Source organism: Octopus bimaculoides, chromosome 19 (assembly GCF_001194135.2).
Source record: "Octopus bimaculoides isolate UCB-OBI-ISO-001 chromosome 19, ASM119413v2, whole genome shotgun sequence".
Taxonomy (NCBI): Eukaryota; Metazoa; Mollusca; class Cephalopoda; order Octopoda; family Octopodidae; genus Octopus; species Octopus bimaculoides.
The window spans coordinates 30,363,369-30,386,334 of NC_068999.1; the positions used below are offsets into that span (position 1 = coordinate 30,363,369).

Below are 22,966 nucleotides of genomic sequence, written 5' to 3' on the forward strand. Positions count from 1 at the left end.
ATATATATATATATATATATACCATAAAAAGTCAGGATGTGTGAGAGGTGATTGTATTTATTTTTAACCACTTGATATGTTTATAGGCATTTTACAGCCTTCATCATGTAATAAAAATTTCAGTGTATAATAAATTATTTTACATTTCTGCACCAAAATGCATGTCATATATTTCACAGTACAATTGCACAATTACAGATCAATGCAAATATAGAAAGCTAGCTCTTTAGATCATCAGACCATCATAGTTACACCAATGCTTCAATTCTGCATATGCATAATATACAAAATCTGCATATACAAAATCATCTTTTTATATATACAATGTATGGAAGACTGATAATTGATAAAATCTATTTGGTATTGCCATTAAAGAATAATGTAATTAAATAAATTTGTATGTTGATTAAGATGCTGGATCTAAGTTTAGGGACTTGATCATCCTTAATGTAAACAAAAGACAAGAAAGGGATAGGAGAGAAAGGAAAGTAGTTGGATTAAATAAAAAATGTATATGTTCACTGTGTTTAAAAATACATATAAACAATGAAGTAAAATACGATATACATGAATTCAGAGGGGAATAGACAACTGGAGATATGAACATAAAACCAAGGAAAGTTTTGGACAACTGTTATTTTCAAATAAGGTTAAAGGTTAGATGGTGCTTCAATAAACTGTATTGAAGTTAACACACTTAGCTAAGGGGCAGCTTCCTATGAGCATTAATATATTAAAAATAAAGATAAACAATCACACATGCATAGCTGTATATTCATGCTTCTGTTAATGAACTTGCATACCATACAAAAACAAGCATTAATTAGAGAAACACACACACACACACACACACACACACACATACACATCTATAATAGTAAAAGCGAAATTCTGCTTGTCTGTCTCAGACCCCTGTATCTCAGTCTACATTTGCTCTACATAGACATATTATACCATTTTGGAATCAGGATGATCCCGGGATTGAAAATCTGCCCTTCATTTGGTTCTTGACCATTTAGCATGGGGTTTTGATTTAAAAGCATTTGGGTTGCTATCTCTAGCAGGTAAAGCTTGGCTGATTCATGCCATTTTGGTGGTGTTTGTCAAATGATGTCTGAGATCGAGGGGGAGATAAATGACATTTGCTTTGTTAATTTTATATTGAGATAAGAACTTTGGGTCAAATTGGCCAATGATTAGAAATCAACTTGGGACTGGAACAATAGAATGATCGCATTACAGAATTCTCACCTGTCCTTAGCCTCTGATTAAACACCACTGGGGCGTATAGTCATTGTAGATGTATTATAGTTATGCTATCTAGCTCTCTTTAGTTTTGAGCTGCAGGTCCAATTAGCCCTCTGCAGGAACCAGCTTAAAAGTCTACACAGAGTGAAACTTTTAAGCTGGTATATGTATATATATATCATCATCATCATACATCCACATTCCATGCTGGCATAGAAGGCTGCACCAGGCTCCAATCTGATCTGGCAAGGTTTCCACAGCTGGATGCCCTTCCTCATGCCAACCACTCTGAAAGTGTAGTGGTGCTTTTTATGTGCCACTAGTATGGGAGAAGGTCAGCTAGCATTGGCATCGACCACGATCGAATGGTGTTTTTTATGTGCCACTGGCATGGGTGCCAATCAGGTGGCACTGGCATTGATCACACTTGAACAGTGCTTTTTACATGGCACGGGAGCTAGGTAGGCGACACTGGCATCGACCACACTGAAATCGTGCTTTTTCTGTGCCACCAGCACAGGTGCCAGTCAAGCAACACTGGCATCAGTCACGCTGGAATGGAGCTTTTTACGTGCCACTGGGCATGTGTGCCAGTCAGATGGCACTGGCATTGGCCATGATTATGATCTCACTTGGCCCAGCAGGTTTTTTCAAGCACAACATATTGCCCAATGATTGAAGGGGTACCTTTAAATGACCCAGTTGTGAACACTGACATTGGCCACAGCTATGATCTCACTTGACTTGCTGGGTCTTCTCAAAGGTCTCAGTTACTTGTCATTTGCCTCTGTGAGGCCCAACATTCAAAGGTTATGCTTATATATATATATGTGTGTGTGTGTGTGTGTGTGTTTATCAATTTGTGTTGCAAGATTCCTAATGTGAAATCGTGTGTTGGAACAGATATTGCTGTATTTTGGGATTGTTTTTTTTTTTTTTTTTTTTGCTAAATAAACACACGCACTATATGTTTATTCTTCACTTGCTTATTACTGTTTTTTTTAAAAATTTTAACTCGTGTCCATTGTCTGGAAATCTTTCGTCACACATCTGTGTGCTCTTGCTCCACTTACTCCATTCTCTTCTTCTAAGATGTGTATTGTTATGTGTGCATGCGTTTTCACCCATGTTTGTGTGCATGCGTGTGTGTGTGTATACTTGTGTGTGTGTCATTGTTCTTAGCAGCAGTATGGCCTTCCCCTCAGCCCCATCCTCTCACTGCCTTGTGCTGCTCCTGTCCTAAGACCCGAAGATTTGGTACAGTTCCTGTATCTCCCTGTGTTTGTGTGTTTGCCCACGGTGTTGCCATTGTGGTAGTTGTTGTTGTTCTTGCCATCGGTGTCACCACCGCTGCTGCTGTCATTGTTATTCATGTTGTTGATATTGTTGTGGCCGTTTGTGAAATTTCTTGTTGTGTGTGTATGGGTTCGCTCCATGTGTTGTTTGTATCATGCCCTTTATATGGATTTATTTATTTATTTTATCTGTCTCTATTTCTTATATTTATCACAGGTATGTGATCAATATGTAATTTTTATTTATTTATTTTTTAATTTTTATATCTCTATTTCTTATATATATCACAGGTAAGTGCATATGTCTGTTGTGTGTGTATTACCCTGTATGTATCTATGTATTATCTATGATTACTTTTTCCTCTCTCTTCTCTTCCCTTCTGTCTTTAGTCATGTGGTGTGGAGGTGGGTGTTACTGTTCCATTCATGTTTTCTATTGAGGCTCGGTTTGTCTTCTGCTATGTGTATAGTCTCTGTGATCTGTCAGTGTCGTGTCAGTTCTATGTGTCAATAATACTTTAACCTCTATGCTATTAATCGAGCCTCCATGTTCTTCCTAAACATGTTGGTAGAGCAGTGATGAGCTCTTTGAGCTCTCACCAATGTTCACCTACAAGCTCTCCTATGCTCTATGCAATCTCTCCAGTGTAGGTAGTTATGTTTCTGCACTGTCCCTCAGTACATCATTAACTTCATTCCTAATCTTACAGTTAACCTGTGAGTTCATCCTACATACAACACAGTAGTACTCCATACCAGGGGACTTATCAATGGGGTAGGTACTACAGATCAAGGATTTTATAGGGACACCAGGCTTCTCTACTACTTTAATCTGTATATTAGCCTTACTTAATGTTTTTCTAAACAGGTATGCTAGTTTGCCGCCAAGGGTAGCATTGATGAACATGACACTCTGGTAGTTTTTGTTGTCACACCAAGTATTGGCCTTATTTATCTTATTACTGGTCCTTTCTGTGCTGTTCCAGGATTTACTCCTGAACAGCAAACAGATCCCCTTAGCATCACTCTCTATGATGGCTTTGTACTTAGTCCTGGCACCTTTGTACACTCTAATCCTGTCCCTTTGATTTTAGCCAGAGAACTACATGTAGTGGAAGAAGTAAGTGTTGTATGTGTCTTTCCAATTCCATAGGATCGCACATGCGAGACACATTCCTCATCACTCTCATTAAGTCAGCTATAAGAATGTTGAACTTGGTGTTGTCTGCACTTGCTGTGTTCTTGTGAACAAGGTACTTAGAGGCCATGGGTTTGGCATAATGAGAAGGATCTGGACCCTGTCATTCTTCGTTTCTAGCCAGAGTACTGTGTCTAAAGCAGGTAATCTATAGTTTGGGTGCTTACTAGGGTGGTCTATCATTAGTTCAATGCTCTGGTGGATGGAGTTAGCTATTTGCTGGATGCTCTCCATAGTGTTAGCTTCTAGATCATCAACATTGTCTTGTAGGGGTGCTTTGGCTATTATGTTGATATCATCCACGTAGCAGGAGTACATGGTTAGGTTTATGGAGTTCTTTGCTAATTTCCCTTTAAGTCTTCTATCCCACCATACCATAAATAGGTTAACCATATTGCCAGCAATACTGACACCAATGGCTGCACCTTCCTCTTGGGCATATATCTTGTTATTAAACTTAAATATATGGCCCTTGTGTGTGGTGTTGCTACTCGCACCCACCACATGTGTGACCATCTTAACCTGATCATTTTTTTCAGGGTCTTCTTGGCCATAGAAGTTATAGTAGAGGGTTTACCGCTTATTGATCTAGTGGAGCAGAAACAACTAAGGTCATGTTTGTCTAAATAATCATTGTCACGTGTCAGTCTCAGGAGGAGGCCTAGTTCTTCTGTGTCAATACCATGGAACTCCTCATTTTATGGTCCTTGTATAGTCCATACAGTGCCAGGATGTCGTTGGTGGTGGCCTGGAAGTTGTTGGCTGTGCACTTCTTTGCTCCTAGGATATTTGACCACATCATTATATAAGCACTGAGGATCTTCTCTCTCTTCTCATACTCCCGTATCGTTTTATTTATATATATATATATCATCATCATCGTTTAACGTCCGCTTTCCATGCTAGCATGGGTTGGACGACTTGACTGAGGACTGGTGAAACCGGATGGCAACACCAGGCTCCAATCTAAATTTGGCAGAGTTTCTACAGCTGGATGCCCTTCTTAACGCCAACCACTCAGATATATATATATATATAGGTGCAGGAGTGGCTGCATGGTAAGAAGCTTGCTTCCTAGCCACATGGTTCCGGGTTTAGTGCCATTGTGTGGCACCTTGGGCAGCTATCTTCTATTCTAGCCTTGGGCCGACCAAAGCCTTGTTAGTAGATTTGGTAGACAGAAACTGAAAGAAGCCTGTTGCATATGTATGTATATATATCTGTGTGTGTAGAAAAATAAGTACGAGGATTGATTCATTTGACTAAAGATTCAAGATGGTGCCCCAGCATAGCTGCAGTCTAATGACAGAAACAAGTAAAAGATAAAAGATATATATATATATATATACATATATATATATAGGGTGTCCACAAAGGCTGGGTACATGGGGATTAACACATTCTTTAAGAAATTATTATTTCTTATATTTAATCGTTTACTCCATGTACCCAGACTTTGTGGACACCCTGTATATGTTTATGCACACACACACACCCATATGTATATATACATACACAATGTATACACAGTATATCGGCCCCGTAGCTAGGTATGTTGACTCCAGCATCTTTATTGATAACATACAAATTTATTTATTATTTACATTTATTCTTAACTAGCAATACCAATCTAATTTTATCTATCATCAGTCTTCCATATATTGTATATATAAAGGATGCTTTTGTATGTATATGCAGAGTTGAGGCTTTAGTATAACCATGGTGGTCTGGTGATCTGAAGAGCTAGCCTTCTACATTTGCATTCATTTGTGATTGTGCAATGTATAACGTGCACATTGTTGCAGATATATAAGCTACTTTATTATACATTGCAGTTATTATTACATGATGAAGGCTATGAAATGGCCATAATCCTATGAATATCAAGTGGTTTAATAAGTCATGCCTCCTGACTTTTTTGATCTGTGCACTCCTCATGAAATAATTTTTTCATAGATTGGATCTCCTGGATTTCAGCTGCATAAAACTCTACTCCCCCATCTTGGATTATACACTTCCATTTTGGATTACTATGTGATATACTATGTGGAATACTAAAGGAGTTTTTCTGTGATTACCACAGGATTCCATGCATCCATATATTACACTAAAAGTGTATATGCATGCATATACCCGCCCCCCATAAAGTGGAAAGTAAAATAGTGTAAAACACTTATTCAACAATACTAACATTTGTGTGTGAGAGTCTACATAGAATGCATTGTATGTATATAAACATTTCTCAGTGTATATTTGTAAATTTATGAAGTACTGTAGCATACCTCCAGTTAAGTAATTCAGTTTCATTATTTTATTATTCTTGTTGTGCCATCATTGAAGTTGTCTGTCACCACATCACCTTTTAATACTCTCATTACATCAAAGCTATTACAAATTTCAATTCATGATCTCTCTGATGTATTATCAAAATTACTCATTGTAGACCATATGCCATAAGTAGTTTTGTTGTTGACAGTCAAGTTGTCTATATTGCTGGCAGTTGAATTGCCTATTCTGGTGGCAGTCAAGTTAAAATTAGTAGACCAATGTATTTTGTTCCTATTTCTTCCAGTTTAAATCCTATTTATTTTTCTTTTTAATTCTTTTCAGCTTTATCCCAAACCAGAATTCTTGAAACTGCTTCAGTCTGTTGGTGCGACAGGGAAAGCTTTTAGCATCTCTGAGGTAATTCTTTATTTGGTACTTATAGTTTTAGAATCAGCCTTAAAATATGAGTGGTGGGTAATAGATTAAGTCAACTGTTTATTTTGCATGTTTATACTGGCTGAGTCCTAGCAGTACCTACTTGTTAGGTCAATCCATCTTTTATTGTAATGTTTTGTGATATAACGACGGTTTCTTTATTACTTCAACCATTTCTTTCCTGAGCTTGCTCTGCAAAGAAGTGGCTAACCCAAGAGAGAAATTAATTTAAATCAGGCTTTAATTTACTACAAGTTCCAATATCTACCAGTAAACTGTTGAGAAAGTAGTTTGTAAGAGTATTATAGCAGCGGTAACAGATAGTAATTGCAGCTTTTTGTGATAATTCAGTTACCATTTCTTTTGCTATTCGAATGAAACATTATTTGTTATATTATAGAATCATTATATTCTTCTCCCCTCTACAAATATATAAAAAAAACTCCATCAACATCATCATTGTTTTTACATCCAGTTTATCATGCTTGCATAAGTCAGTGTTTATAGAGACAGATTTTCTATGGCCTGATGCCCTTCCTGTTACCAATCCTCACTTGTTTCCAAGCAAGGTAATATTTCCCCATGACCAGACATGTTTTGCTGTTTTTCTAGGAAAAAAAAAATGCTCCTGAAGTAACTCAGTTGGTGGTTGTATACTCTAAGGATTCCAATGAATGTCAGATACAATAGATTGCCATGTGAGGATAAGTAGATTTTTAGTGTCTAGAGCTAATGTCAGATTTTTTTGTAGACTGCCTATTTCTGGTGGCTGATATTGAGTTAGTTAGCTATTTAAAACACTTTTATGCCAGAAAGACTTCATTTAAGAAGGTATGAAAGAAATTTTGGAAGCTGAGTGGATATATCTTGGCAAATTGAAAATAAGTCATGTCATCAAGTGACAAATGACAGTTAGTGGAGAAATGTGAAATCCAACAGCACTCTCTCTATACCTGTTACATGTACTCAATACACTGTATCAAGCTCCTGCTCATTCCCTTCTGACATATTGAGCAAAGTAACTCCTATGATTACTTATTCAGTTGACCTTTAGATCTTTGGATTTTAGGCCATTTTACTTAATCTAAAAAATTTTCTGCAGCTCTTCAATAGATTCTGCTATATGACTTGGTTACAAAGGAGCCTAAGAGTTTTTAAGATTCCAGTCCAGAACTTTGGCTTTAATAGTTTCAAGAACTAAAATATTTGAATTACAATGTATTCGTAAAGGCTGTAATTCAAATTACTACATTACAGCAACATCAAAAGATGGTTCTGCAGAATCATGCTTTTGAGCCTTTCTGTACCTCACATAAAGCCATGACATTAACATTAGTATTGGCTGTAGAACCAGTTTTTGTAGTGTTATGTTTAGTAAGTGGAAATTTTTGAAACAGTAATTTGTCTTTCTGTTTTTCAGATCATTCGTTACTTGAAGAAATACATATCATCCCACATGTTGTATGATCCTCTCAAGCCCTGGTTGGTTCACTGCAGTAATGATAAATTGGGCAAAGTTTTTCGTCGCAATCATTTCACCGTTGTTGATGTCAGGTGAGACAGTTAACAAAGGCAACAAGCATTGTGCTGCCATCTTCATGCTGCACTGTGCCACTTCCCTTTATATTGTACTGTATCACCTTCTTTACATTATTAGATTCAATGCAGATGGAGAAGGAAAATTTCAAGCAGTGTAGTTATATAGTGGTCTGTATTAGAAAATGCACCATACCTTAAAATATATTTAAATGTCAATGTAAAATGTATAAAATTATATATAAAACTAAGTAAGTACACAAACACATGCACGTGTATACAGGCTAAATAAAGTAGGATTACAACCAGGATAAAAGATGTGTGGCAGGTCATACATAAAATATTTGAATGGCTTCAAGAAGTAATGTGCTTGCCTACATCAATTTCATCATTGTATAAAGACAAGGAATTTGCTAGACTGAATCCTTTTCTTGAAGGACAGTCAACAGGTAACTATGTTTTTTCTCCACTCCACCTTTCAGATTTTGATCAAGTTGTTAATTAAATGTCATCATATTCTGTTCAATGCTACAGTTTAGATATCTCTTAATTAATTTATAAGATAATGAATCATTGTCATTTTTTTATATTTTGTGTATTGTGTACTGCTTTATTCAGTACTGAGTATTTGTTGTGAAAAAATGTATAATGCTACATAAACGTTCTCTTTAAGTTACTTGTATATTTTTAAGCTTGCTCTTAATTATTACTCGTATATAATTATACAGAGTTTTTCAAACTTAATTTCAACCTAGCTGGATCTCATTTGGCTTCAGTGCAATCAGAATCAGCCAAACTCACTGACATAAATTAAATGGTGTATGTATGTTGATGTGTGTTTACAAATGCATATTTGTGTGTGTGTATGTACAATATGTGTATTTGTATATATGTATACCATTATCATCATTTAATGTCCATCTTCCCTACTGGCCTGGGTTGGGTAGTTTGAGAGTTGGAGGATAGCACTGAAGTCCAACATCTGCTTTTGCATGGTTTCTATTGACTGGATCTCCTCTCCAACGCCATCCCAGTCTACAGAGTATACTGGGTGCTTTTTCTTTTTTTTTTGAAGTTGCCAAGTAAATTATAAAACAAAATAGCCTCTCGACTGAGTGGGAGTAATAGTGTTCTTCTTTGCCTCCTTAATGATGGGATTTATTTGCAACAACCAGAGTAGCTTTTCCTGGACACTCATATTGATGCACTCATTGACATGTAGATATACTATTAATTTCTTGGCATTGATGACCTACAAGATCTTCAACATCTAACAGAGAGATCTCTTGAAACTAGTCAAATCTGGCTGAGTTTGCTTCTTTTGAGATAAAACAGTCCTTGGCAAGTTTCTAGAGCTTTTTCATGCTTTTTTGCTCCAGATCATTTGAAAATGTTTTACTAGCCTCTCCAGCAGCAGTGAGCATTTGCGCCAGATGGTCCTGGAGTAGATCCTGCTTGAGCTTTTGCTATTACTGCCCTTACTTTTTCAAGAGTGAAATTTTATGGAAAAGGACAATTCCCTCATGAAATATTTATTCTGAAGTTACTATGCACTGCTTCCTCGGAATATATCTACTGTCTACTTTTCGCCTTGCCAAAGAGGTCAGCTGTGAGCTGGAGTGGGTTGTTACAAAAAGCTCCCTCCCCCTCTCTTTCTCTCTCTCTCCTAGAGCATATCTACCAGAATTCTGAGCTCTGCTGGTTTAAGGCTGCTTTGCCCTGTACCATCTGTTTTCTTTCCTGTTTTCCTTAAGCTGTTTTTGCTCTTTCTCCAGTTTTGTGTTTTGAAGAAAGATAGAGAGAGAGAGAGAGAGCAGAAGAAGGTTTACTGAAGCCATGTCATTTATTGATATTTTTCTTTCTTTCAAACGAAAGGAGTGATTGATTGGCTTTTTTTTATGAAATGACTATTTCTTTAGAATTGTGCTGTCAGAATAACCTTTAATCTTAAGCATGGCAGATTCTGTTCTTAAGCAGTTTAGTTTCCATGGTAGGGGAGATAGCTGTTCATTGCTAAGGTTATTTTTAAGCCTGTTGGAGTGTCATTGACTGATGCATTCTTATGTCTAATAATAAATGAATTCACTTTCAAAGATTTGTTGTGTGTTTCATGTTGACAATTATATTTTGGGTTACGGGTAAAAATCTGGTTGATTAAATTTGTAATCCAGTTTTGATTCTTAGTTGTAGCATTTTTCAAATATTTTGTAATTCACATGAAGAGCCTGACTATGTAAGAAATCAATATTTTCTGATATTGTTTATTATTTGATTTCACTTTTAATTTCTTCTTTACTATTAAGTTATTGTAGAAATCTAATTGTTGTTTTTTTTTAAAATTTTCGTTGTAGAGGTCTGCTTTACCAAAATGTTACATTTTCAAATAAATCAAACAGTTTTAACAGCAATGAGGTAAGACTTCGTATCATATATTTGACAATTTTATAATTGGTCTTAGATAATATTTATACTATAAGTCTTTTGTTATATTTAATAAAATTGGTAACTTTTGGGGTTGATTTAGTCTTTGAATAGAAATGTTAATAATATAATTTTGGTGAGTGGGTGATACATTAACTGTCTGAGTTGATTAAGTTATCTGTAGTTGGTCACTTGGTCAGATAACATAATCCTGTTTGCTGGGTTGAAACACATCTTTCACTTCTATGATTACATTTATCTTTCGCTTGCATAATCACATTTAGAAGTTGATGATTCATCATGAAAATATTATGAAGGTGAGTGGTGGTAGAGTGTAGTTGAAGTATGAGTGATTATAGGGTGTAGTTTGGGATGAGAGTGATGGGAGAGTGTAGTTGAATGTGAATGATGGTGGTAGTATTATTGATTTGACTCAGACCAGCTCTAAGTAGGCCTATTATCAAAGGCCATAACCATCCTGTCTTTCTCCTATTTGGAAGGTATCTGGGACTACATTCAGTATGTCAATTTTTTAAAACCTAGGGTGTGATTCTTCTGCTATTATGAGGAGATTGAGCAACTCTATGTAGAAGTTCAGTCATTAAGTGTAGTGATAGTGTAGTGGCCACATGTAACGATCGCACTACATTGGTTGATCTGTTTTATTAACAGAAATTGCTGAAATTTAATTTCTATATAAGTTAATAGAATACTTAGTTGCATGATGGTGATGGTTTACTATTGTTGAGAAAGAGTAAGAATGAGAGAAGTAATATATACCAATTAATAGTGTAGAGTGGGCTACTGAGGATTGCATAAATATACATAAATATACAATCAGTATCTTTTAATGTCAATTTTATAAGCTGGGATGGGTTGGACAGCCCTGACACATTTGAGGACATAGATCATGTTCCAATGGTCTGCTTTGGTATGGTTTCTACAGCGAGATGCCCTTCCTACACCAATCACTTTACAAAGTGTACGAGTGCTTTTTCTGTGGCTCCAGCACAAGTAAGATCACCATGTAGCCGGCAAGATTAAGATCCCTTCAGCTAATTGGGACTACTGAGATGGAAGTTGCTTTACGCTAGGAGATAAGAGGTTAAATAATGAGACAAATGACTGGAACAGAAGTTTTTTGTTGAGGAGCAACATGGCTACTCACATTATAGAAGACAGAGAGAGAGTAGGTGTAACAAGGATGGAGTTGGAGAGATAAAATAGTGATGATGAAATGTCAGGTTAGTCCCTCAAGTTAGGAGGTGAGCAGAAGTGAATGGGGACAGAAGAAAATGGTGTGTTGGTGCATAGAGGGTGTGGATATAATTAATGAAAAACAAATGTAATGTGATAAATATACATTGAATGGAAGAGTAGTTGATAACTGTAGAGTTGAGTAGGGTTGATATAATGATTGCTGGATAAGGGGTAAGGGTGATCAGGGATACATGTGAGTTGGGGTGATAGGGTAGATTAGGAAATAACTGACAGTACTAAAAGAGGTGAAGAGCAGCAGACAGGTAGAGGATGAAAGACATGAGAGATATTTTGTTGGATGGGATGCAGGGAGTGGCAGGCATTATGCATGGGGAAGGTAATAAATGTAGGGTAGTGGTGGAGAGCTAATTTGCTGACATAGAAGGGTGATTTATGTAAAATGTCAGTGGAGAGGTACAGTACTAATAATATTATTATGGATATAAAATGAAATGGTCCTGAGTGTGAGAAAGATAAGTGGTATCAGGAAAAAATTGGTGAAATATACAATTTTGATTACAATATGGAGCAAATAATTCATGAGAAAAAAATAATTCACGGAAAGATAATTTGTGAAGATACCATTGATTCTGTTATTATCTAGTGTAACAATTTAGAAATAACAACAGAATCAATAATATAGGTGATTGTAGGCATATAATTGTTAAAGAGGACAACAGATGTTAAGGTAAGGCAAGCATCTCAAGTCATATACATTATTATTATAGGAAAAAAAATTCAAAGTTTTACAGCTGTTTCTGGGATATCCCAGAGTATGGGATATTCCCTTATCGGAGACAAATAGGGAGAATGAGAACGTTCAGTAACAGAATAGTAGTGGAGGTAGCTATTAAGTGGTAAAAATAAATAAAAATAAATAAATAGAGAGGTAAAGAGAGTGTGGGAGGAAGTTAAGGATAAAGTAAGGTATATAAAAATATAGTGTCTAAGACTATAGTGTACAAAAATAGCCAAGAAAATAAGAGAGAAGAGGAGGAGATAAAGGTAGATGACGTAAAAAAATATAGGGTGGTGGAGGAGAGCTAATTTAGTGACATAGAAAGGTGATTAATGTAAAATGTCAGTGGAGAGGGACAGTATTAAGAACATTTCATGTCTCCTGTACTCTGTCAACATTTCATTAATTTATACCCTTCTCATTTTCTCTATTTATCGCTGATGATAGAATATCCCAGAAACAGCTGTAAGACTTTGAATTTTTTTTCCAATAATAATAATGTATATGACTTGAGATGTTTGCCTTGCTTTAATGTTTGTTGTCCTCTTTAACAATTATATGTCTGCTATATTCAAAATCTGCAATGGCATGGCTCCATAACTACTATCTTCACTATAACCTCGGAGCCCTAGTAATCTGTTACAGCACTTACCTAGCATACCTAGTCGTCTAAATCACCTGTGAACTAAATCCCCATATGTTGTATATTTTTGTATGTATGTGTGTATATATATATATATATATATATATATATATATATATACACACACACACATATGCATACACATACATGCACTGTTTACTATCATTAAGATGTCACCTTATTAACCTCATTAACTCTCTATCTCCTCTTCAGTCACCACTACCTTACTACGTATTACCATCAGAATTGTTTCTTCCAATCACCAATACTATATTATAGCATATTATTAATAGTAAGATTAGTATCCATTACAGCTAAGTTATAGTCTAAATTTAGTTCATTGGCTTTTCCTCCATGTTTTCAAACTTCATTTCCTTTCTCCAGGAGGACTCCTGTGACAGTGATGGTAAGTATAGATCTTCAGTTTCTTACATTGTTTCTATTGTCATATTAGCACCTATCATGTATTACTGGATCACATGCAAAAAATCAACAACAAAAACATATTTACACAACAGAATTACAGTAATAGACAATATGTGAGGGTATCCAAAAGTAACTGGAAACATTCTCTGTGGGACAAGCCTGATGTAGTTCAGGCTTCCATCACTAGAAGCCACTTGATGCAACCCTCAGGCAACAGTCTGCTGACCAGCAGTGTCGGGTCAGGTCATACTGCCATGTGGTATGTCTTTGTTTTGCAGTGCTTCTTCCCTCTTTGTTGATTTTTGTGATCGCTGAAATGAAGAAATTCTGTTTTCTGTTGAGGAAAATGGTGGTTGAAACAGTTGTCATGCTTCAAACAGCTTAGAAGGATGCTGCCTTGAGCAAAACACAAGTTTATGAGTGGTTTTCACACTTTAGGAATGGTTACTTGTCATTTGAAAACCAATCTTGTTCAGATCAGCTGTCAACCTCCCAAATGAATGAAAACGTCTTGAAAATTCATGAACTCTTCTTGGAGGACTATCACTGAACAATTGACAAACTTGTTGATATGATTGGTGTGTCTTGAAGCTCCTACCAACGAATTTTGAGCAAGGAATTGCGAATGAAAAGAGTTGCAGCAAAATTCTTGCCTTGCTTGCTCACAGAAAATCAAAAGCAGTCATGACTGAAAGTGTGTCGTGAGCTGAAAGAACAGTTGGAAGATGATCCAGACCTTTTTTTGAAGGTCATCATTGGTGATGAGATCTAGTGCTATGGAATTTGCAGATGTGGAAGAGGTGAAGAAAAAAATGATGGCAGTGTTAAAAGGCATCACTTCGCAAGAGTTCCAACACTGCTTAAAACAGTGGAAAACTCATTTGGACTGATGCATTGTTTTAAATGGAGAATACTTTGAAGGCGATAAAAGTGTAAAATCCCGGTTTCGTTTGGGTACCCGCTCGTACAGCTATTGTTTATTTTTGGATACAATGCCTACCCATTAACATGGCATAGACATATTTTGTTGGAGCAGTTTTATTTTGTTTTTGTGTCACTAACTAATCAAACTTTAGTCTGTTCTCCTGTGACTGTGCCATATAATCCACTATCTCACGCACTCTACGACTAAATGTTTGTCTAGCAAGCTGTACTCCTGTATTAAGTATTTATGGCCAAATAGACTGTCTGTTATGGACATAAGGAAACTAGTGATCAGATACAAAGCTGGCTAATAACCATAACAACTTAATAAATTAATGGTGTACTTGTATCTTCCTAGCAAGTGGATAAACAGTTGAAAGTAGGTGAAGGAAATTTTACTAGTGACTTTGATTTTAATAAAGTAACAACTCTGAAGTTTGTGGTGCTCAGTTGATTTAGTCTGTTAGTAATGTTTCCTGTCTTGAAATATGTGGTTACATGTTCACATCCATAAATTTTTATAACCAAACCTTTGTTTCTTAAACTGAAAAATAACAATTTACATGCAGTGTCTGTTGTTAACATAAAATGTTATCTTTCTAGTTGTCATAAACCAGTTCAAAGAAGGCTTTTATTCAAACTTTATTTCTTCTCGCTGTCTAATCTGTTAATCATGGCTGTCCAACAATTCAGATGCATTGTTTAAAGATAGTATGCATCTGTCAGTGTCATTTGACACTATGCTGCATTTTTGTACTCAATACAAAATAAGATATCTACATCTTTATCTATTATTTACTATTGTAGAAAGGAATTAATGATAGGATATTATAATTCATAACAGTTTTCCCTGCTAAGTGAAAAGTTAGTCACAGTGCATAAAAAGGGGTCTTGATAATTTGTCCTGATCTCAGTTCTCTTGTCTCGTTTTGTCCTTGAATAGTTGGCATTTTGTTACCTGTAATACTCTTGTTCAGGTATTCTTTGCAAGTTTTGTTACCTGTATTGTTTATATTCAAGCACTCTTTGCCAGTTGCTAATCTGCTCGTTTTCAGGTACTGGTCTATGAGTTCTGTTTCTTTGTTGATACATTGCTTCTATTGGTGTACTGTTGAGGTTGGTTCCTTGTTGATTTATTATTTGTGGATTTTGTTGTTCTGTATAGAACTCTGTTTATGTAGTTAGCCCTGGTTGTATTTGTATGTTATCTTTGCTTCCTTGATTGAAAGATTGTCCTGCTAGAGTGAGATTGTGTATCGACACTATCTATTCATCTGTTTCTAAATTGTACATGTGCAAAGTGGGGAGAAATTGTTTCCAACAATTTAACGTTTTCTACAGGTGGATCCCCCATATTTCTGAGATGTTGACAATGCAATATTGCGCTTCCGATATTCTGGAGGAATTCAGGTTGAATGGTTCCCAATGTCGATCATCTTGAAAATTTAAACACTTGCTTATGAGTCGTTGTATTGGTAGCTGTACAGAGGAGTCTTCTCATGGCTGATAGTGCCATGGAAAGGTCTGTCAACCATTGTCTTTTATCTAGTTGTAGTGAACTAAGTGCTAGATTTATGGTCTTTATGAGGGTATTGTTAGTCCTTTCACATTGGCCGTTGCCTTGAGGTTAATAGGGAGATGTTCTTGTTTTTATTGTTCAGTTAGCGTGAAAGAAGTCCTGGAGCTTCAAACAATGAAAAGAGGTTGAACAGGTGGGAAATTACTGTTTTGGTACTCATGTTTTTGCATGGGTATGTGAAAGGATACCTTGAGTACTCATCAACTATTACCAATAAGTAGCGGTATTGTGTGGACAGTGGCAGGAGACCAACAGAGTCAATGGAGAGGCACTCCCAAGGTCTCGATGCCTGTTTTAATTGGCCCATAAGTGGTTTGTGGAAGCAGGGTTTGAGTTTGTTGCATGTAAAGCAAGCGAGTGCCATTTTGCAGATTTCATTGAGGGAGAACTGCAGGTTTCGTACTTTACAGTAGTGAAGTAGGCAGGCCACTCCTGGGTGGCACAGTTTTTGTGAAGGGTTATTAGTGTTGTAGTGTCTCTTGTTGCTGCACATCTTGATAGTGTACCTGCTGTTTTGTTTTGAGTTCCTGGTCTATAAGAGATAGTGTAATTTATGTCTAAGAGGTCCAAGCGCCAGTGTATAAGTTTTTCATTTTCGATGCCCCTTGCTTATTGAAGATCATCACCACTGAGCATTGATCAGTGACAATGTTGCAATATGGGGAAATATGTATTAGGTGGTGCCATTTGCGGCAACATTCTACGATTGTGCAGGTGTCTCTCTTGATGATGGGTTAGTGTTTTTCTGTTTTTGAAAAGGACCTTGAATAGAAGGCCACTGGCCTTCCTTGTGATAACGTCCTTTCCAAGGCTAGGTCGGAAACATCTGTTTTGATGGTGAGTGGTAAGGGTAGACATCCAGTTGTGTGTAGATATTTATCGTGTTAGAGTAGTCGGTCACCAGTCTATTTTTCTTTCCATTAGATGTCACGAAGCATTGAACTCGCCAAGGACTACGGCTTTCCTGAATTATTCCCTCTGAAAGTAACCTGTCAATTTTGTGTTTAATAAACTCTGCATCTCTGGACTGTCTTGAAGTTGTAATTGGTTTGAGCTTAGAGGTCTTAATGCCAGGAAGTAGTTTGTATGTGGTGCATTTTAGGCTTGACATGGACATGCAGAATGACAGGTTTGAGCATGTCCTTGAAGTCAATTGTAACTACCGAGTGTTGACTGAAGATATCGATTCCGATGATGACCGGAGCTACAAGGTGGTCAGCCACAAGGAAATTAGCATTATATGCGTAATTTCCCAGTTGTAGTTTGCTTTTGATTTCTAGTGTTGTGTTGTTGGCCAAGTTAACTTTTTCTGGGCAGGTATGATCATATTGTAATCCCCCGACTGCAAGAAGATTCACTTTTATAAATGTTCTGTCAGAACCCGTGTCAAGAAGAGCTTGTGTATTGTTGTCCTTAATTTTAACGGGTACCAGCCGTCCTGTACCTAAAATGAGGGATGATAATGTCCCATCACTGTTTTCCTCTGAGTTGCCCTCAGGCTCTGTGATAGCTGCTGTTTTAGGGGAGTTTCGTTTGTTTCATTGTGGCTTTTTTGAGAGGCACACTTTCTCCAAGTGGCCTTTCTTCTGACACCTTTTGCAAGTGGAGTTTCGCCGGGCATTGATTTTCTTTTTTTTTTTTTATGGATGTCTCCACTGCACCAAAAGCATGCTGATTTAGCAGTTGCAAGACGGAGTAGTTGATTGATACCAGCTGAGCCTTGCAATAGTTTGGGAGTTCTTCAATGGCCACCTCCATGGTTTGAGTAAGCTTATAGAGTGTTTCTAAGCCGTTGTCTGATGACTCAAGAAGTCTTTGTCTGATTGATGGTGACTGAAGCCCAGCCACAAAGGCATCACCAATTAGAATTTCTCAGTAATGGCCTGCTGTTAGGGCTTGGATTTTACTTTTCTTGGCCAGTACCTGAAGGCTTGACATAAATTCTTTTATAGACTTGTTTTCCTTTTGTTTTTGAGTTCGTAGCTTTCTTTATGAACTTTGAGTCCAGGCATTCTATTGCTGCCTCGAAGGTTTCGGATTTTTTGACGATGGGGACGGTCCTTGCTCCATAGAGGACTAAAAGTACTTCCAGTTTAGATTCCTCTGGAACTTTTGCTTTTGCTATGCGGATGTGTAGCATCTGTTTCCAGTAAATATAATCTTCCTCAGTTGGATCGTCTGGTAGGGTCCTCTCGAACATTTTGGCATCCATTCAGAATGAAGTTTGAATAAAATTTGTCATAAACCAGTTCAAAGAAGGCTTTTATTCAAACTTTATTTCTGCTCGCCATCTAATCCGTTAATCATGGCTGTCCAACAATTAAGACCTGTTGTTTTATATTAAGTAAAGACAGTGTCCATCTATCAATGTCATTCGACACTATGCCACATTTTTGTACTCAATATAAAATAAGATATCTATATTTTTATCTATTATTTACTATTGTAGAAAGGAATTAATGGTAGGATATTATAATTCATAATACTAGTGTCGACAGAATTCTTGTCACTACCTGTTCATTGACCCACTGCTGGTGACTTCACATGTCCAAACCCATTGTTTTCTTATTGATTGAAAATCTAGCAAGGTCAGTTGTTATTGGCTTTGTATCACTCACTTTCTTTCTCTCTCTCACTCTCTCTCTCTCTCACACACACACACGTACACATACACATTATTTGAATGTGGATATAAACTGTTTTGTTTGTGTCATTTTGTAGTCTAAAGCACAGTTTTCTCACTGATTCCTAGCCTAGGTAGAATGCATAACTGTCATCTTTCTTACCATTCTTTTTCTCTGTTATATAAGACAGTAAACCCTCTGTCTACATGAGTGGAATATATTTGGTCTATAAGTTTTATATCTTTACTATTTCAGCCACGGAAGTCCTTGATTCTAGTAAATCTGACTCAGAGCACACATCATCACAAATGGTAAATATTATGACTAGTTTTTATACAGTCAGTGTATATATTTTGTTGTTGTTTAGCACTCCAAGCTCAACCCTGATGTTGCACATTTGGGATTAAAGCCATTCCAACATTCACCATTCTCTCTAGATTAATGTTGTCTACATCCTTTTTTTAAAACATTAAGACATGATATGAAGTAGATGTGTCTGCTATATCTAGCAGGTTGAGTAATCACATAGTTGCTTGAGAATGCGTATATGTGTATGCTTTAGAAATTTATGTTACTGTAAAATCTCTATTATTTCGTATAGGAAAATTGATGATGGAGATGATTTCTGATTTAGTTACAAGACTGCAATTTTGAGTGGTGGGTGGCTAGTTATTACCTTTGATCTTAGTACCTGAGAAGTACTTTGTTGACCCTGAAAGAATGAAAGGCAAAAGTTAACCCCAGCAGGTCAACGTTACCTTTCATTTTTTTGATATTGATAAAATTAAGTACCAGTCAAATAATAATAATGGTTTCAAATTTTGGCCCAAGGCCAGCAGTTTTTATGGGGAGGTGGAAGTCAATCACATTGCTTTTAGTACTTAACTGGGACTTATTTTGTTGACCCCTGAAAGGATGAAAGGCAAAGTTGACTTCAGCAGAATTTGAGTTCAATGTAGTTACAGACAAAATACTGCTAAGCATTTTGTACAGTGTGCTAAAGGTTCTACCAGCTCACTGCCTTATATAATAATAATAATAATAATAATGATAAACATCAATATTATCTGTTATTTTGTATAGGACAAAAAGGGTGGTGGTGGTGGTGGTTTTGAAAAGCTTAGGCTCAAATGTGGACATTGTCGATCTCACTAAAATCTTACCCAAAATGCCAGATGATGGTACTGAACTGAGCAGCAGATTAAGTTTGCTTCCCTAGTAGCTCATAGCAGGATTAGGATTTAGCTTGAATAAATGCTGCAATATATTTCACCTGATGCTGCAATGACTTTACAGATTAGATGCCTATAACAACAAATTAAGAATGTATATTCTAAATTTTTTCTCATCTGTGCAACATGTTTGTCCAAGTTAAAACACATTGGTTATTGCTCTAGATGTAAATATATCTTTTATTACCATCTTACTTCATCACATCTCTGTCCTCACTACACATACTAACTCTCAATCTTGGTTTTCACTTAAGAAACAAAAATAAAAATTTTCAGTGCATGAATAGACAACACAACCCTGTTCTTATGTTACCTAACATGGTACAGCAAGTTCTTTTGATCATTAATATCATTCAGAATATAGTCAATTCTCAGTAAAAATAGCTTCATTGATGTATCTACTCTTAATGATATAATAATCAATTTCTGATTCATTCTTGTAATCCCTTTCTGCCTCCGTCTTTTGTTCCTCAGAACAAGGTAGTTGCACAGTGCTTCCTGCCAAACCATACCACTTGCCTTTCATTTGCTACTTCATTCACCTTACAAACTGTACTAAACATTACATGCAGTCCTTCATTTCACTTATTACAGTAATTGCTTATTGACCTCTACTTTCATGGTTTATGGCAATTGTCCTTCTATGGACATACTTTCTTTTTTTGACTTCTGTACCCTACCTTTTATTGCTATATCTCTTTGTTAACCCTTGACTGCTGATTTTTTAGACCTTTGATGACCTTTCTTGGCTACTGGCCACTTTATAACCTTCCTAGGGTTATTAATTTATCCAGCACCCACCCAACACCTCCAGTTTTCTTTTTCTATATCTGAATATCTTATATCTGTTTGATCATCTTTTCAGCTTTTACCACATGGTGTTATCTTAAGTACTCATGATACCTGATGTTATCATGTGTTTATTATCTTATCATCTCAGATTTATGTCTGATCATCTTTCATCATCTTCCTCATATGTTACTGCATGATGTTATCCTATGTTATCTCATCTTATCTGATCATCTTCTCAGATGTTACCACGTGATGATGTTATCACAAGTTCAACATCAGAACCAGTCAATCTTAGCCAAAACTCTTCACCATTGGTAAGTTAGCTTGTCCTCCTTATCTGTTTTTTTATTTTTATTATCACTGTTGTACATAATGTTTGTTGTTAGAGAGTATAGGTTTACAATATGGAACCACAGTTGTTATATTTCAGATGGTTGACATGTGTGTGTATTTACATTGATAGTAGGCACAAGTGTATGAGTGTGGTTAAAAAGCTTGCTTCCCAACCATGTCATCTTGGGTTCAGTTCTACTACACAGCACCTTGTGTTAGTTTCTTCTATTACAACCCTGGGCTGGCTAAAGACTTGTCAGTAGATTTGGTAGACAGAAGTCTATTGTGTGTATGTGTACCCTTCTCTTGACTTCAAGAGATGGTTGTAAATAAACATCACTGTCATAGTTGTTGTGTTGTTCATTTTCAGTCTTCTGTGAAAACATGTCTAGTTAAGGAAAAAGCCTGCCTCAGCAAAATCCATCTACCCCATGCAAGCATGGAAAAGTAGTTACTAATGATGAAGAAATATGTATGATTGTGTGTGAGCATGCGCATGCATACATACATACACACATGCATGCATCATCTGCTCCTTGTGTGTCAAATGTGACACAGGAGCTCACCCATTCTCTTCTTATTGCCTCCTGCTCTTTCATGGATTTTTATTCATGTTTTCAAACACTCTACCTCACCATCAAACTTCAAAATAAAAAACTAAATTCAAAATAAGTTGAAAGCAATTTGGCTACTCATTCTCCAGAGTCGCACTATCCCCAGCAATCTATGTCTCATAGATGCTGGATGAGCTTTCTTAGCAGGGGCCTAAATCCAGATTCCCTGATTGAGGATGACTTCAACCTCAAAAAAGCTTAATTCTAACTGGACATCAAATTTGGGCCTACATCACTCTGTCAATTTATTTGTTCATAGATGCTATTTTAATTTATGTGTCTTCAATTTCAAGAAACAACTACCAAGATGGACAGTTGTAAATGGTGAGACATCATTATCAAATCATCTGACAAAGGTGGAACTATTGTAGTGGTGAATGAACAACATTGCATCTATAACTTGTAGAAGTAAGAGGCATTTTGCCAACTCAATGACTCTCTAATGATTGTGCCAGCAACTACCAGAGACAAGTGTCCTCCACTGTGCCTGAACTTACCTCTTCTGGATCTCTTCCACCTTCTGCCACTAACCTCATTATAACCACACCCTGAATCTCTACCATCTACTTTGTCTGCAAAATCCACAAAACAGACAATCCTGACCACCATGTTGTCTCCATATGTAACTACCTACTGAACTTCTCTCATTGTTCCATCACAAAATATCACCTCTTGTTACTGTTTTACTCTTACACATTAAAGACACTAGCCATGCCCTAAACTTCTTCAGCTCATTCTCTTTTCTGCCTAGACAGTCTAAACTCCTTTTCCTCGTAGACATTTATTCACTCTATGCTGTCATTCTTCACAAGTCTATCAGCTCTTGAACTCTTTCTAGTCCTGTTCTCAGCGCTACAACAATCTTCTGTTTAACTGAGCTTGTCCTAACCTTTAATTGCTTATCTTTCTCTGGTGAATTTTACAAACAAGTCACTGGGGTTGCTTTGGGAACTAGGATGCAAACCTCTTTGTAAGCTACACTGAAGAGCGAATGTTGACAGAATCATTTCAATTTTGGAAAAAGAAATATGATTCATAATCACATATGTGGTTTTTATGTTTGCTGTTTATTTTCTTAGATTTTTCTGTGTGTTCTTTGGAAAATACCTTGAATCCAATTTTTCTGCTGGGCAACATGAAACTGGTGTCTATAATTTATCCAAACTGAAACATTTTAGAAAACCGAAGTGGTAAAAAATGTGAAAAAATCTCCAAAAATTCTCAGCTCTCAGATATCATGTAAAATAACATCAGACAGTATAATTCAATTGTTTACATTGTGAAATCACTTGCTTTCATGAATGTACTGAAGAGATTTGTGCTGAAATTCCCATTTAAATATGACCAGCTTATTTCAGCTGTTTTCAGGCAGGTTGGTAACATAAGCCAGGAAAATTCT

General features: G+C 36.4%; 1 protein-coding gene across 5 annotated transcripts in view; it reads left to right on the forward strand.

Annotated features, from left to right (window-relative positions):
* LOC106869951 (E3 ubiquitin-protein ligase Mdm2) overlaps positions 1-22,966 on the forward strand; it is a 109,459-nt gene that overhangs the window by 66,103 nt on the left and 20,390 nt on the right. For all 5 annotated transcript variants that reach the window (XM_052974827.1, XM_052974825.1, XM_052974826.1 and 2 more), the window contains 6 exons: positions 6,352-6,426; positions 7,865-7,998; positions 10,332-10,392; positions 13,428-13,449; positions 18,852-18,907; positions 20,860-20,934. In XM_052974827.1, the coding sequence (XP_052830787.1) occupies positions 6,352-6,426; positions 7,865-7,998; positions 10,332-10,392; positions 13,428-13,449; positions 18,852-18,907; positions 20,860-20,934 (423 nt within the window). The remainder of the gene's footprint in view (positions 1-6,351; positions 6,427-7,864; positions 7,999-10,331; positions 10,393-13,427; positions 13,450-18,851; positions 18,908-20,859; positions 20,935-22,966) is intronic.